The 16,788-nt window shown below is 36.9% G+C and overlaps 2 protein-coding genes across 8 annotated transcripts in view; both read right to left on the bottom strand.

The window, feature by feature from the left end:
- Positions 1-51: 51 nt before the first annotated feature.
- Positions 52-8,490, bottom strand: smarcb1a (SWI/SNF related, matrix associated, actin dependent regulator of chromatin, subfamily b, member 1a). The gene is made up of 9 exons (XM_044111563.1): positions 8,344-8,490; positions 6,944-7,055; positions 6,340-6,469; positions 5,379-5,516; positions 4,557-4,684; positions 4,309-4,475; positions 2,948-3,138; positions 1,320-1,451; positions 52-442 (listed from the first exon to the last, which is right to left on the bottom strand). The coding sequence occupies exons 1-9, from the start codon at positions 8,425-8,427 to the stop codon at positions 412-414; spliced, it is 1,113 nt and encodes a 370-aa protein (XP_043967498.1). The 5' UTR covers positions 8,428-8,490; the 3' UTR covers positions 52-411.
- Positions 8,491-9,474: 984 nt separating this feature from the next.
- Positions 9,475-16,788, bottom strand: part of LOC122828206 (ral guanine nucleotide dissociation stimulator-like) — a 59,061-nt gene continuing 51,747 nt past the window's right edge. For 6 of the 7 annotated variants that reach the window (XM_044111560.1, XM_044111558.1, XM_044111559.1 and 3 more), the window contains exons 13-18: positions 16,523-16,618; positions 16,219-16,423; positions 15,905-15,979; positions 15,123-15,401; positions 14,027-14,141; positions 9,475-13,080 (exon numbers count right to left, since the gene is read on the bottom strand). In XM_044111560.1, the coding sequence (XP_043967495.1) occupies positions 12,905-13,080; positions 14,027-14,141; positions 15,123-15,401; positions 15,905-15,979; positions 16,219-16,423; positions 16,523-16,618 (946 nt within the window). In that variant the 3' untranslated portion in view covers positions 9,475-12,904. The remainder of the gene's footprint in view (positions 13,081-14,026; positions 14,142-15,122; positions 15,402-15,904; positions 15,980-16,218; positions 16,424-16,522; positions 16,619-16,788) is intronic. The other variant, XM_044111555.1, reaches the window with a different exon arrangement.

Genomic DNA, 16,788 nt, shown 5'->3' with positions numbered 1-16,788 from the left:
GTTAAAAATCTGCCTGCAGGAATTAAAACCCAAAAAAGGACAACAAATACATTTCTTACAGATTTTTTTATTATTTTGTAAGAATTATTAAAATGTACAAAAAGACAACAAATACAACAAAACAATATATTATCTGAGTCGGGTGTGTTTTTGTCAGGTAGAAGGCCAAAGGTCAAAAAGAGCAGCGTCTCCAGGAAGAAGGGTTCGGCGCGGGGAAAACATAAGTGTTTCTGGGTCGGTTTTTTTTTTGTTTTTCTAACGGGCCTTCAACAAACAGATTCAAATTAAAAATAAAAAGGAGAGAGTCCAGCCCAGCAGAGGATACATCCAGAGACCAGGAAAAACCTCTGCTGCCCTTCAACTGGTTTTGCCTCAACGTTTCTGCAGGGGGCGCTGCTGCTGCGTTCACATCTACCACGTATTCGCCAGACGCCTCATTCGTCTGGGGGACAAAAAGGACGCAGGTGTTAATAGTTGCATTAAAAACCCCCCCAAAAAGAACAGGAGGAAATGTTTTTAATAAACAAACTAATAGAAAACAGCAGAAACACAGAGTTCCTTTAACTCAAGACTAACTAACTACTCACTTGTGTAAAGTTGCTTTTGAACCAAAATAAATGAAATATTTACCTATTTATTTGATCTGAATTGATCATTTTGATGTTAAATTTGACAAAATGTTTCTCAATTGTTGACTGCATTTTGTTTTTCATGATGTTTTATTTGAATGTTTTTAAGAAATGTAATTTTGAACTTTGGTGTTGATGATAAATTGTGCCATACAGACAAACCTGATTAATTGATAAATCTATTGCAGAAAAAGGTCAAATTGAGCAAAAAGTTTTTTAAAATTAAATAGTTTCACTTCCGGTGAGTTATTCATACGTACACTCTTTCCTTAAGAAACTAAACCAGGGCTTATTGATTAATCTGATAAATCGTGGTGAATCGATTACTGAAATAAACATCAACAAACATTACTTTAGTACTAAAATTTTATCTTCGCCTGGTTCAACTTCTGTACAAAAAAAAAAGTTTTTTAAAAACTTAAGCACATTTGGTGTCAATTTATTAATCAATTAATCTGAAAAACAATCAACAGATCAGCCCTTTACTGTATTGATAAGTCGAGCAGAAAGTTTTTCACGTGTTGATGTTATAAGTATTTTTTCTGTACTGTTCATAGTGTTCAATAAAGTAATGCTACGTTTTTGCATTTCGTTCTAGTTAATAAATGAATTCATATGTTTATTTGCATCATGTTTTATACTGTGTAAAAAAGGCTTGAATGAAAACTGCATAAAAATCGTCAGACTCGCCTCGTGTTTCTGTCCTGGTCTCTGATCTTCTTCTCCATCTCTGCGTCTGTCAGGGTCTCCAGCAGGGGGCACCACTGGTCCGCCTCGCCTGTGTTTCTGATGGCGATCTCCACGGTAGGAAGCGGGTTCTCACTGAAAAACAACAAACCGCTTCCTGGTTAAATCTACGGTATGTTCTGTTTAATTACATATGAGAGACATAAACAAGTGACATGAAAGTGAGAGATAAATCGTTTTAATAATACTGAGAAATTTGTTTTCCACCAATGCACTCCTTGGGTTTTCATAGCTCAGAGTGATGTCAGCATGTAACTTCAGGAAAATAAATTTGTAATTTATGAGGAATGCTGAGCATTTTGGAGAAGTTACATTTTAGTATAAGTTTTACAAGTATTTTTTTTTACTTCTGTTATATATCACAGCACCAGAGTCATAGCAAAGCTACATTAGAGATAAAGAAAAATACTGTAGGTTAATGAATGAGTATGTAGGACCTTATTAGTATTATTTAATTAATTATTATTAATTACAATAATTAGCTATTTTTAAGGGGAAAAAAATCACAACAAATTTTGATAATGAAGCTTGTTTTCCTCAGTAAAATCACTTTTTTCTAAGTTTTCTGGTAAAATTGAGTTTTTATTCTGCTAATATGATGTAATTAAACAAAAATTCTCATAGCCAGGTCTTATTGCTCACAGAAGGGAAAATTGAGGAAAAACACTTTTTGAAAACATTTTGTTTTTGCTCGCATCTGCAGGAGAAACATCTCATTCTGCTCGTGTCGTAATGACAACAAACATCGTCCATCAGCATTAAAGTAAACAGTCTGGAGTCGTTTCTCCACTCACGCGTCCAGCTGTGGCAGGGATCACTGTCTGGGTTTGGAAACATTTCATCAGCCGATCCCAGACCAAGACCCAGTCAGGTCAAATCCGCTGATCCAACAAGCAGCTAAGGTGAAGGAGGTCAAGGGTCGCAAACAAAAATATAGAACCCCCTTCAAATTTAGCAGAACTGTTCAAGAGAGCCACTGGAAAAGAGGAACTTCATTTAGCCAGCTGACCAGGAGTGTGCAGCTAGTTACGGTTAGCATTAACCGCTTCAGGTCACAGAACAAAATGATGATAAATTTACACAATTCCACGACAGACACAAAAAAACCAGTTAGCTAACAAGTGTCGAATCACACTCAGACATAAAAGAGTGTAAAAAATTCTTGGTACTGATGAAAAAGCAGTAGTTCCAGATTATTTCACCAATTACAGTATTAGTATAACTAGTACTTTATCAATATTAAGACATTATTAACTTAAAACAAGCTCCTGTAATTGGATAAAAAGTTACTTGTAAGTTAGTTTGCCTCATTTCAAGTGTACTATGATATTTACATTAGAAACCAAAAACACTTGGTAAGATTTTGTCTTTTTATAGTGCACTAAAAGAATACATTTTTATTTTCTTATTCAAAAATGAATGGAATTATTTGCATCTTTTAATGCATTTCTAATATTGTGTAAAAACGTTTAAGTAATTAAATGAAAAATCTGCAGATTTTTTTATGTGATGAACTGATTAATTGATTATTGAAACAGCTGCAGCCCTGCTGAGGCGCCATCTTGTGGTACCTGAAGGCGTACGTCCTCTGATGCCAGCTCAGCTGACCTCGGATGCTGTAGGCGATGGTGGTGACGAACTCTCCGCCCAGGCCGAGCTCCGAGCAGAGCTTCAGGGCAAACTTCTCCGGAGAGTTTTCTCTCTCCGACATGTCCCACTCAAACTGGTCCACCAGCGAAATGTTGCCCACGTGGATGTTCAGCTGGACGACGAGAAGAAGAACATGAAAAATTAGCCGCTTGCATTAAAGGTCACCTATTACGCTTCCTTGAACAAGTTTGGACAGGAATATGAGCTAAACAAAACATTCATTACATTTTTTTGCACAAAATCATTCTTAAATAAAGAGATTTCAGTCTGGTCAGTTTTACCTATTTGAATCTCAATTCAGAATGAGCTGTTTAAGGGCTCTGTCACTTTAAATTCAAGTAAGTTGCTGCTGCAGGTCACGCCCTCCAACTCAACAATAACACTCACATGACTCAATTAATCAATTACCGCATTATAAATTAAAATGAGCCCAGTTGTGCGTGATTGTAATTCTGTTTATGTTTTTTGGTTTTATTTTGGATATTTAAACTATCTTCCAGTTTCATGTTTTAGTGTTCGTTACAAAATGAAATTTTATTGTTATTTGAGAGGGCAAACTTATCTGAAAATGGTCTCAAAACAGCAATATCAACATTTGTCGCTAAAACATCTGGGACAAAGTTATTGCCCCAGAATACTTGTTATTATGAAATTTGTAACATGCTTAGTCACACTTGAAAATGGCTGCAAACAGATGCACAATTATACAACTGTACATGTTTGAAAAGCAGAAGTAGATCCTCCTGCACAACCAACAAGAACGTAGCAAGTGATTTCTTGATGGTAAGTCAACAATAAAACACTTGCCTTTTCGAGCAGCCATTCTTTGTGTCACTGATTCAGCTAACTGAACGTTCTGGAGCTCAGCTTAGCTTGCTAGGTAACAGACGGAACTCTGCTGGGTTGTTAGGTAACAGATGGAACTCCGCTGGGCTGCTAGGTAACAGACAGAACTCCGCTGGGCTGCTAGGTAACAGACAGAACTCCGCTGGGCTGCTAGGTAACAGACAGAACTCCGCTGGGCTGCTAGGTAACAGACAGAACTCCGCTGGGCTGCTAGGTAACAGGCAACCCAGCCTGTTACCCAGCAGGGTAAAAGGCAGTGTCTGCTTATTTGTGAAGTTTTTGAAATTGCTCTTTTTCCAGACACCAAAAATCTTTAATTTATTGCCAACAACCACCTGGGTGGTTTTTTTTTGTTTGTTTGTTTGGGTTATTTTTAGAAATGGAAGTACAAATGTAAATTGTGCACAATAGATCCCCTTTAAGAGTGAAGCCACACCTTGATGATCACCCTCTGGTCCGTCTGGTCCTCCAGGAGGCTGTCTGTCGGGTAGGACTCGATCTGCTGCCGGATGGCTGAGGCGATAGCGGGGACGAAGGCCAGGGGGTTCAGATCCAGGTCGTCACACAAGATCTCCGCAAACATCTCAGGTGTCATGAGCTTTTCTGGACATTTAAAAAAAACAGGAACACTCTGTAAGTGTTTGTTTTAAATCTCATCAGAGAGGGAAATGAGTGAGAAGCTACCGTTCATGTTCCAGGTGAAAGCGTCTCTCAGTTTCTGACCCTCGATCTCCATGTCAAGACGGATTGGAACAAGAACCTCAGGCTGTGTGGCATTTTCATGGATCACCGCCGGGTCGTGGTCATCGAAGCTGATGAACATTTAAAGATGCAAAAAATTAACCACTCCATTAAAATTAACTGGATAATTAACTCACCCCAGAAACCAGAAATAAGTGATAGCATTGTAATTTTGAGACCATTGTCAAGTAAAACACTGATAAGTTCATTGTCACAAAGATCATTAACTTTATTTTTTTTTTAAACACTAAAAACTCAAACTAGAAGATAGTTTAAATGTCTTAAATAAAACCAAAAACAGACAAACGTGGCAGCTGGTGCAAACTAGCTACTTCCTACTGGGTGTCAAATGTTTGCAGCGTTTCAACGTAATATAATGGTAATGACATATAGAATGCAAAAACCCATTGTCAAAGATCAATAAGCTTTAAATTGAAATGAACATTTAACACTAGAACTGGATAAGATTTTAAATGTCCAAAATAAATAAATAAAAACAACAGATAAAATTAACTCTCTGCAAGAAAATTGTACTTTAAACTTTAGTTACACTTTTATCAAGCTCATTTTAAGTTATCATGTGATTAATTGATTTATTGCAACAGCCTATACCTTGTTGCCATGGTTATATATATAACTGTCCAAAAATAAAAGCAAAGGTCCTCCCAGCTGCATAACAGACATAACTAGAGGTAATAAGCAAAGCCTCAACCATAAAAAAACATGAACAAAAGTAACACCGTCTGCCAGCAGGGGGAGCCTCACCACAGGGGAAAGGTCCTCTTCTTGTCCCGACCCAGCCTGCTGCGGTTGATGGTGGTGGAGCAGGGAACGGCGTCCAGGTGGTGGGAACTGTTGGGCAGCGTGGGAACCCACTGGTTGTTCCTCTTTGCCTTCTGTTCCCTGGTGGAGACACAAAAGAACCGAACCATTGGATCCCAGAGTCAGAAAGAACAGCAACATCTGTGTTTCAATAGGAAACTTCTCCTCAAAGTGGACAGAAATCACACACAAGGTTCTCCAAGGTTCAGTCCTGGGACCTCTCTTATTCAGTATCTATATGCTCCCACCAGCTCAGATTATAACAGGAAATGAGATCGGCTAGCATAACTATGCAGATGATACACAGATCTACATTACTGTGCACTGACTCTACATTAGAGGTGTCCAAAGTGTGGCCTGGGGGCCATTTGAGGCCCTTGGACTAATTTTTTGTGGCCCCTGACTGCAATTCAAGAATGGCACAAATTTATCCAAAAAACACTTTTAGTAATTGTTTTATTATAATATTTTATGTGTCAAGTCTAAATACAAAACAAGGAACTTTTCTTGAATTATCTATTTTATTATTATCGTTATTATAATTAGAGGTGTGATTAATTGATTTATTGCTAATTGTGACAAGCCTTTTAATTATTACAATGGTGTCTTCACAAATCTGCCTAAAATTTTTTTTCAATTAATCAGCTTATCTAAAACAATGCTGCTCACATTCTCACTAAAATTGAGCTGATCATGTAACAGCTAAACATAATATTTTAAGTCCAGTAACATACAATAAAATAGCAGAACTTTTAGATTTAGTTCATTTAAATAAATAAATGCATCTGTAAGTAAGTGACAATACCTCCATAATCAAGTGAGCTATTAGCATCTTGGCTGCTTAACAGAGAGATAATTAGTCTTAAAGTGTGTTTGCTTTTTTTCCAGATGTTTCTTTTTTTACCTGAGGTAGGTGGGCGGCTCAGTGCTGATAGACACAGCTTTGTATTTTTCATCGTTCCCTTCGAGGATCTCCTCAACCTCCGAGGCCTTCAGAAGCGTAACGCTGGTGGCCAGCTGAGTGTAGCCGTGATCTGGAAAGACAACGAGAAAACACCAACTTATTTTACAAAATAATCATCGAGACACAATAAGACCAAGGTTTGAGAAAACTTCATAAATTACAGTCTAAGTATGTCTTTGTCAGACCATTATTAGGAAAACTAGTTAGTTTAATGAAAACATGATTGTAAAATAAAACAAAAAATATAACATAACAGTTATATATATTTCACTCTGTTCACAGTATAAAAGCTCAGTTTTATATTACGAGTAGAAAGATGGGCGACTTTTTCAAAGACAAAAAAATTGCACATCCTGATAATATTTTCTCATTAAAAACAACTTTATGACAATGTTTTATTCTGGTAAAATTGCATCATTTTTCTGCTAACATTATGACCATAATCTTGTAACCAGGTCCCTATACTCAGTTTTTGCATACAAAAACAGCAGGACGCTAACTCTAAAGAACTGAAGTTGTTGAGTTAGTGCTGCCCTCTACTGACCATGTGAAGACTCTACAATTTTCTTCCGTTCTTCCACTGTTGCCAGTTTTCTCCATAACGACGGGTATCGTTTATATAGGGAGCCTCTGAACATGCGCAGGTAGTTCCCCACCTGACAAAAAGCCAGAAAAAAATTAAGAAAACCGAAACATAAATAGGTTAAAAAAAATAAAAATTGTGATGTTTCAGACACCGGATTCTTAATGTGATGCTGCAGCAAACAGGAATCAGTGAAGCTCCGTTAAGAGTTCCTCCATACGACGGCATGTTAGGGCCGTTGTGTTAAAAAAAAAATAATAATTTTCCGCAAAAAATCTCAAAAGCTTTGAGATTAATCTCAGAAGTTTACTAGAAAAAACAAGGAAATGTCTAAGCTCCAAAAGTAAAACATTTGCAAGAAAAAAACTCCGAATTTTTTGAAATAAATCTAAAAACATTACTATAAAAGAACTCTGAATTTTATCAGCTCAAAAAGTTTGAAATTTGTGATATAGATATCGGAAATCTAACTATTTTTAAAACAGAAATTTTCTGGACAATTTCTGAGATTAATTCTGAGTTTATTGGCAGATTTTTACTTTTTTTCTATCTACAAAGATACAAATACACAGTCATACCTCCATAATCCTTCAATCAGATTATCAAATTAATATGCGTTCCTGCTTGCGCCTCACAATCCAAGGCCAAACTGATGCTAAACAAATGGAAATTGTCCACACTAACCATAATATATAAAAATGAAATGAATTATATATCTTTTTTATCTCATGGTTACACTAGATTTTAATCATGTCTTCACGCTGTTGGGTGTTTTCTTGGTTCTTTGTTTACATTTGTTGTTTACATATATTTTCCACTTACTAATCATGTAAGTAATCTTCTACATGTGATAATGTAATATTAATCTTCTAGAGTGGCGCAGAAGAAGGAAAACAGGCCATTTAAACATAATAAAAGCGTTAGACTTGTCATTTTAAAACGGTTCTCTCCTACTATTACCAACCTAGACAGACCGAAACAACACAGCAAGTCGTATCAACATTAGATTTAATATAATAAAGCAATAGTCGAACTAATTTCACGGTTTGTCTTAGAAATTAGCGCTTTGTTTGTTGATGTCATGTTAGCTCGTATGCTATCGCTTAGCTTGCTTGACAGCTGAAGTTTACGATTAAATAAAAGATTAATTTTATTCTATACTTCACTTTCTGATAACTTATTATCGATCCTCGCGCTGTTTTTTGATCATCAATGAATGAACCTTCACGCGCTGCCTTTCCCCTCAGCTGGCCTCGCGAGCATAGCTAAGCTAACAGCTAGCGGCTGACACACCGGAACGTTTCTGCTCAAAATCACGATCTGTAACAGCAGCAGGGTTATAAACATTTGAAGATACTGACCTCAGAACCGATCATATAAAATTCTCCATCCTCTTCAAGCTGAAATTTCACCGGTTTTTGCCCAAACGTTTTGCTAAGCGCCATAGTGACATGGAATAACAAAGGTTCGAGCTACAGCGCAAGCGCAAACAACAAGCTCAACAAACAACTGAATAGGACCGTTAAATGATGGACTTCCGGTTCCGCTTCAGGGTCCGAGTTGTTAGATTCGGCTTACGAGCAACTTTACTATGATTTTAACAAGTTTTAGAATAATTTTTAAGCCTAAATAGAGTTATTAATTGCTACTATGAGTGCATACTCATCTTTAAATCATTTTAAGAATTTATTAAAATATAGTTTTAAATTTAAATTGAATTTTAAAAAATTTTTCATCTCCGAGAGAATATAATTAAATGTTGTAACTCGTATTATCCATGTTTCTCAAAAACAAGAAAAAAAAAAGAAATGTAGATGTTAATCTCATGCAGCAGTCTGTTACTGCAAAGCCGGAAAAGCCTGACTGAAGACACTATTGTATCACATTCTTTTCAACAGGATGCTCATGGTTGTCTGTAAAACAAAAAAAGAAAAAGATTTTCTAAAAACTGAAAAGTTCTGAGAATATTTTTTCCAGTTCAACAATGAATTAAGCATGAAATATTTATAAAATAGTATTTGATGTTTTTTGTAGAAATCATTGCAGATCCAAAATTTCAAAAGGCTATCGCATATTTTCCCTATTAGTAAAGACAACCACTTTCCTAATGTTCTTGGTTGAAAAAAACAGAAGAAATATTTAGAATATTCTCGACAATAAAAACATGATTTAGTTCACTCTGTATTTGAAAATTTATTGTATTGCTGTATTTACTCAAAGTGATAACATAAGTAAAACCAGATTTCTGTGTCTGCTTTAGTGTTTAACTCAATGGAAAGATGTTCTAGCATTAATTTAAAAGAAAATCAGAAATGTCAATATGAAAAGATAAACATTTAGTGTCGTAGCTAACATTTTTATGTGAAGATTTTAACTTGTCCTAATTGAAAATATTTTGTGCAAAGATGTTTTAAATGAACTGTTAGTAAACATTTGAAGCTCAGTGAAGTCCTAAGAAGACCAAGTAAATAAAAACCAGAGATGCCAAGAAGTTATTTTAACTTTACAAACTTAATGTTTATTCATATATACATGTATATATTAATCTATAACCAAGAGAAGAGAGAATGTACAATGCAAAACAAAATCTTTATATACAAATCAATAAATAAAACATAACCAAAAACAGTTTGTCAACACAAGGGCTTTTTGTTCACAAGAAGAAAAAAAAAAGACAAAAGAAAATTGCTGTAAGAAAATCTTGAAATCCTTCAGTTAAAAGTGGAAAAATGGCACCAGAAAAAAACAAAAACAAAATGAACAAAAACAACCACATCACACCTGTTTCAATTGTTTTTTTCCTTCTTCATGTAAAACTGAGTCATTATTTTTATTTATTCATTTTTTGTTTTCAAACTCGCATAGAATCACAAAATCCATTTTCAACAAGGGCGACGACGACACACACACATACATACACACACGGTCCATCCACGGTCGGAAACACTTCGGACGCTTTCTGGGAAAAACTGCTGGAGAAACAAAAACTCAAATTGTTTGAGGAGAATTTAGGAAGATTAATAGTCAAGAAGTTTTTAGTTTATTTCAGACAAGTGTTGAAATTAAACAAGAAAATTTCTTATAGTTGAGATATTTTTTGTCACATTTTCTTATTAAATCATTAGTCAGAATAGAACAGGAAACTTGAATAAAAACTGATCAATTTGGTTCTTTTTATTGAGCAACAGTATTTTTGGATCATTTTTCCTGAAATTGGAACATTTTTTAACACGTCAATGTTTAAAATCTTTTACTTTTAGCTATAACTTTTAGATTTAATTCTAAAGGAAGGCATTTTATATGGAGGCCAAAAGTGGCACAATTCAATATACATTTTTTTACGTTATTGGGTTTCTCCATCCGACCTTATTTGTTTAATTAGAGAAAATTAAACAAATAACAACTTAAAAATCTAAAAATTCTGCTGGATAAATTCCTTAAAGTTCAGTTTCTGCATCAATTTCAGCTTTCTTCAAGTTTCCCGGACAAACAAAGTGAAACTAAATGGGTCCAAACGTGTTTTTTCCTCCTCAGTGTTCTCCCCCAAAGTAAACAGTAAACACAAAAGCTGAATAATTTCTCCCTCCCGCTGTGACACTGAAAGGCAGATGCTTCCACGGTTTCCCTTGTTTTTGGCACACAGTGCTGCTGCCTTCGCGGACAATACAAGCGAACGATCATCACAACAATAAATGGTTCACAGTGCCAATCGACAGGCGGAAAGGGGCAAAGGTCACAGTGCTTCACGACGACATCGAACGCATCCTGCCTGCCGCTCATCAACGTATTGCTTCTGCAGTGTGTTTGTTAGTGAATTTGTTAAAGTTGACGGTGCACAAATATAGTCGACAAAAAAAGGCAGGGCAAACTGGACTTAGTGTTCTCTCAGGGTTTTTAGTGCTTTACTACAATTCCCAGAATGCTTGGCACCAAATTATAACAGTGCAGATGCGGTGGAAAGAGATGTCTTAGGGGTTATAAAACAACAAAGACTGAAAGGAAGCTGAAAAGAACAACGCGGTTTTCATGGGAGGAAAACACAAAAAAGAAGAGCGGCAGTTTGGATTTTTCCGTCACCGTCGCTCCTCTTGGATTCACATTCATCTAACGGCTGAAACGTTGCATCGTTTTGAAGTTTCCGTGCATGGAAATCCAGCGATTCGTCTGGATTCAGAGAAACCGAAGCTTTAAGTGTCCTGCAGGATAAATCTGCAGCACATTTGGAAAGTTGTCGCTGAACGGATATGAAAGCTTGAGCCGCCATGTTGGAAGAAATAAAACGAAACCTGGGCAATGTTTGAGGATTCTCAGGAAAATAATCCGATCATCGTTAGTAAATATAAAATATGTTGATGCTTCTCCAGGGTTTTCACACCAGTTTTGATTATTCAGATCAATAATGTCAAGATGAATAAATTATGCAAACTTTAGATCCACATTCAAAAAATTTTTTAAAATATAACTGATGTCTTTTCACTTTTGCTGACCTTAATAAATCATTAAATAGTTGTTAGAATATGGAAAATTAGAAAACTTGAATGAAAATATTGAGCTAAATTTGGTTGCATTTCTTGTCCTTAACACATTTTTTCACACTTTTTTCCCCTATTTTTAGGTTTGCCCAAAATCATTTAACTTTTGTGTAGAATTCACTAACAGGAAGCATTTGTACGAAAGGCCAAAAGTGCCACAATTTAATAAATTAAGGAGGTGTTAAATGTTTAGATATGACTATTTAAGTACAAGTAGAAATATAAATGTTAAAATTAACAAGAAAACTGATGTGCAGTTATTTTAACTTTTCAGCAATTAAATGATCAAATTTCTAAACTTTTTAATACAATTATTTTATAGTTCTGATTCAGGCAGTTGGCAGAGCTAAAAAGGCCATAGTCAAGCTGATTATGGGTCTATTTGACAGGTCACAGTGGATTGACTCATTAAAATAATAAAATGGACCTCTTTTTATTTTAAGTGATCAAGCGTTAAAATATGTTTTCTATTTGTTTACTTATTTTTGGCATTTCTGGATTTCCATAATTTCAAACTTGTTTATTTTTATTAAGGTCCAAATTCACTTTTTTAAAGCTGATGCTTGTTTTGTTTTTTTTCCCAACATGGCGCCTATCGGTGGTCTGGACGAGGAAGAAAGGGAAATTATGAAGAAACGACACCGTATCCGAGGTGCAAAAAAACAAACACACAAAGCAAAATAAAAAGATTAAAAAGTGTTGATATCATGAGTCTATTAACAAAAATCACAGGGTCCTTTTTCGGAACAATATACTGCACAGACTGTGTTGTTCATATTTACACTCTGTTCAGTCTGTGTGAAGTGTGATCGCTCTGCGGCGGCATCCTCCAACATGTAGTGGTTACAATCTGGTAATAAAAGACGGAAACAGAGGCGTGAGATTTATGGCTGTGTTCACTGGATTTTGACACCATTTTCTCTTTTTTGTGAACACTGCAGCGTTCAGACGAGCGTCTCTTCCTCCACATTCTGCTGTAAAATCCAGACCAAATCGCTCTATAGTGATCCGTCGGTTCTGGGAAGATGGCAGAAAAGTTTGACCCAAGAATTAAAAAGTGAAGGTGCAAAGATTCCCCTCGCCGACGCCGAGATGTAAACGCTTGTAAACAAAATGTGACACATCAGGAGGTTCGAATGTTTCATCTGAACCAGGCGGAGGGTGATGAAGAGCCCAAGTATCGTCTAAAGCGAAGGTTTTTTTTTTCCCCTCCACTTTCCTGAGTTTGCAGCTTTCATGAAAACAAACTCAGATTTTTTTAAGGAGGGTCCTGAAGAATTAACACATCCGGTTAAGTGCTAAAGTGCCACAGAAAAGTCCCGTCTCCGCCTCTATCCAAACCAAAACCTGGACGCTTCGGGTCGGGTTGGTTCGTCTCTCCTGAAGAGTCTCAGAAAATCCCTTTTGCAATCTTCAGTCCCTTCTGTTTCATGCGAGGCAGCGTCGAACTGGCCACATTCTTGGCCCGCACCGGCCGGGCCGAGCCGCGCTTCTTCAGCACAAAATCGTAGTTGGCAGTGGAGTTCATGGCGTAGAAGACATTGGCGTTGTCTGGGATCCGGAGCTCTGCAGAACGTAAGGAAACGGAGTAACATCAGATTTCAAAGCCCAGTTTGTTGGATTATTTTTATTGGGCTCGTTCTGGAGTAATCTGTATATCCCAACAAAACTAAAATAGTCTATTGTTTGGTAACTCAAATCCAGAACTTATTACTGATACACGCAAAAAAAAGCTAGCCAGCTGGCAAGGTATGTTAGCAGGTAGCTAGCAGTAGTCACAGAAAGCAATGAAGAAGTCTGATTGTGACTCAGCCCTAACCCTTGCCTGACAGAAAAGTCCTGCGACAAAAAAAAGAAGAAGATTTTACAAGATTAAATAGACAAAATGTAAGATCTATGAGTATCATACTAAAGGCCAACTTACTTTTTAAACATTTAAGTTATTTTAAGGCCTTAATTTAATTATATGAATTTAAGACTTTTTAAAAGAGAAGATAGGTGCACTAAATGTTTTCAAAGTTAGCAAAAGGGCTAAGCTAAAACTTAGCTCTGCTAATAGCTTCTCTAACTGGCTACTTTCACAGGATTGTTCTGTTTGACTGACCAGATTCCTTCTTACAAATGAAGAAAAACAGGTCCTGGTACAAAATGCTGCCATCACCATGTGTCATTTTGGGGATAGAATATTCAAAGTAATGTACAGTTTTATTATAAGTAACTGGAAGAGTGAAAAATTATTTTGGTTTTCTCTTTAAGCTTCAAATTCTTGAAATCTGCTGCCATTGGGACTAAGAAGTATTTCATCTTTGAACTGATTCAGGAAATCACTTAAACAATGATTACAAGATCATTTTAATTATTTTTAAATAAACTTTTTTTATATGTAATATTTTTCTGCCGAATGTGACTTTTTATGAAGGCTTATTGTAAACTACACTACTTTTAGCCACACATTGAAACTGTCCTGTGTGTTTTAAATCTTACTTGTCAGCCTTTCTGAAACCCTGCTCACCTTTGTCCTCTGAGATCTTCTGCATCAGCTCGTAGTCCTCCGTTTTCTCCCGCTCCAGGTTGTGTTTGATCATCGCCTTCCTGATCACCGCCGGAGTTTTGTCTTGACTCGTCACCTGAAAACACATCAAGCGTTTATCACTCCCTAAAACCTGACTTCTACCCAGATAAACCCAAACTTTTCCACGCCATGGCCCCCCTAACGGCGTCTGGCCGAGGAACCCGACAGACAATGCCACAAAAAATTACATTTTTCATCATAAATGTTGCCTCATAACTTCTAATTTTTGAGTTCTGTGTTGGAAAATTTGATCAGGCAACTTATTATATCTATTAATCTGATGCTGAATATATTACCAGATAACATTTTCTGTCAAAATTCCCTCATTTGATAAGAAAATATATAACATTATAAATTTTGTTTAATCTCCACAGTTTTCTTGTCAGAAAGTTTTCACGCTTGCTATGCTAGCTTGAGAGAAAAGCAACTTGATAAATCTAACTGGTACCCAATCAGACAAATGAGCTCGGGAAATAACATTTTTCTGAATTTCTTCCCCTTTGTGGGACAATTGAAGCTTTTTATATCCACTATCTCCATTTCCAATAAGTTATTTGAACTTCTATTTTATAATAATAATCAAAAAACTGCAGAAGAGGATTAGGGCCACTTTTTTCTTAGAATTCTGAAAAAAATAAAATTAAATTCTGGAACAAAATTTCTATATTCTGATAATTTTGAGAATAAAAGTTGGAATTCTGAGAAAACATTATCATTTTGAGAAAAAGTAAAAAATCTGAGAAAAAACTAAAAAATCTGGGGAAAAGCCATAATTCTGAGGTTAAAGTCAGAATTATGTTTTCATTTCAGTGGCTCTAATTTTCTCCCATAAAAAACAGGTTACGTACATTTATGAAAAAATTAAAATTTATGATTTAAAACTTCATTGGATTCCTTTTTCTCCCTCATTTTCCCTTCCCCTTCTGAGGTCCCCTTACGACACCTGTTGGTCCCCCAGCGACCTTTGCGCCCCCAATTTGAAGACCACTGGGATAAACAACAGATTCCCGCGCTCTCTTCCCATCTTTGGTCTCACCAGGATGCTCTTGTACATGTTGCCGTTCTCCACGTCCAGCGAGACCCGGATGATGCAGCAGTCGTCCACCTGCTGGTTGTAGAGCGGCAGCGACAGCGTAGAGTAGTTGGACACGGCCGACACCGAGCGTTTGTGCGAGCGCGAGGCGGACAGCGGCGTGGAGGAGGAGACAGAAGACGAGGAGGTGCTGCTGGAGCCCGAGGCCGAGCCAGAGCTGGATCCCATCCCTGACGTGTCCAGGGAGGACAGAGACGTGCATTCCCAGAACTGAGGGGGACACTGCACAAGTGTTACCGACTTCAGAGATAAAATGTTTCTCTGATGCAACAATATTAGGGCTGAAACAATGAATCAGATAAAATTGTCATGTAAAAAATATATTAATATAGAATTACAATTCAGATACATTTATTTTATAAATAAGGACGCAAAAAAAAAATTCTACACAAACTAAACAAAATTCAAAGTCTTTCAGGGATTAGAAATGTAAAAAATTTTAACAACCCATTTTACCAAGTATTTTTGGTCTAGTTTCTAGTGCAAATATCTTACTACCCTTGAAATTAGATAAAACCAACTTACAAGTACATTTTCAGCAATATATAAGAGCTTGTTTTAATTCAATAACTTCATAATATTTATTTAAATTGTTCTTATTCTATTGGCAGGTAGTTTCACCAATAAGAGAGCTTCCCCATATTATAAGTGAAATAATCTACCAATGGAATAATAACTCTTTCTGACGAGTAGATGATTTGAAGAACAAAATATTAAAGCGTTACCGTTGAGGTCGTGTCTGCAGCTGGAGCTTCTCTCCCCAAAGCAGACACGGTGAGTTTCACCGACGGAGTCGACGTCTGAAAACAAAATCATGTTGAAAGCCGTTTTAAAGGGCAGGTTTCACGTGTTTTCCAGCCACGTAGTACCATTTTATAGCATAATTAAGCAACTATGCTACCGTCAGTTATTCTAAAAATGGTGCATATAACTTAAAAAACCAACATAAACTTGGGCTTCTGTCTCTTTATGAAACTCTGCCTTTGTACATAACACTTCAACTATTTCCCTCCACTCCGCCGGACTCCCCAATGTTCACCTTCCTCTCATGTCCCTCCGGTGAATCCGATAGAAAGCTGGTGTTCACGTCCTCCAGGTCGGAGCCGCTGGAGCTGACGGACGTGACGCTGAGGGCGTCGCCGCTGTCCCCGCCGCCCCCCTGGTACGGCCTGTAGTGGGAGTGATCGAACGACTTTGAATGGGAGCCGGCGCCGCCACTGCAGCCGGCCTCCGTCAGCTGCCGGCTGGACACAGAACAGCGACAGGAAGTGGAAGAATAAGTCTCCAGGAAGACACAAACAACAGATGGAGAAAAATTTGAAGAAGAGCTGAGTGCGACTGACTCGCTCCATCGTTTCATGATCCCGCCGTTCTTCTTGGCTCTGAGGGTGTTGCTGGCCGACTCCGACAGCGGCTCGATCTCACAGGACAGATTATAGCTGCAGAAAAGAAAATGAACACCAAAATTCAGCTTGTTTACACATTTGTGAGGATTTAGTTAAACCCTGGAACATAATAGCTGAAAAAAGCTTAGAGACATAATAAGAGCTGCAGCTAGCAAGTATTTTAATAATCTCCTGAAGTTTGTCATTTAATCACTCAAGTCTTT

Source organism: Gambusia affinis, linkage group LG03, assembly GCF_019740435.1.
Source record: "Gambusia affinis linkage group LG03, SWU_Gaff_1.0, whole genome shotgun sequence".
Lineage (NCBI taxonomy): Eukaryota > Metazoa > Chordata > Actinopteri > Cyprinodontiformes > Poeciliidae > Gambusia > Gambusia affinis.
This window is presented reverse-complemented; position numbering and strand designations above follow the sequence as displayed.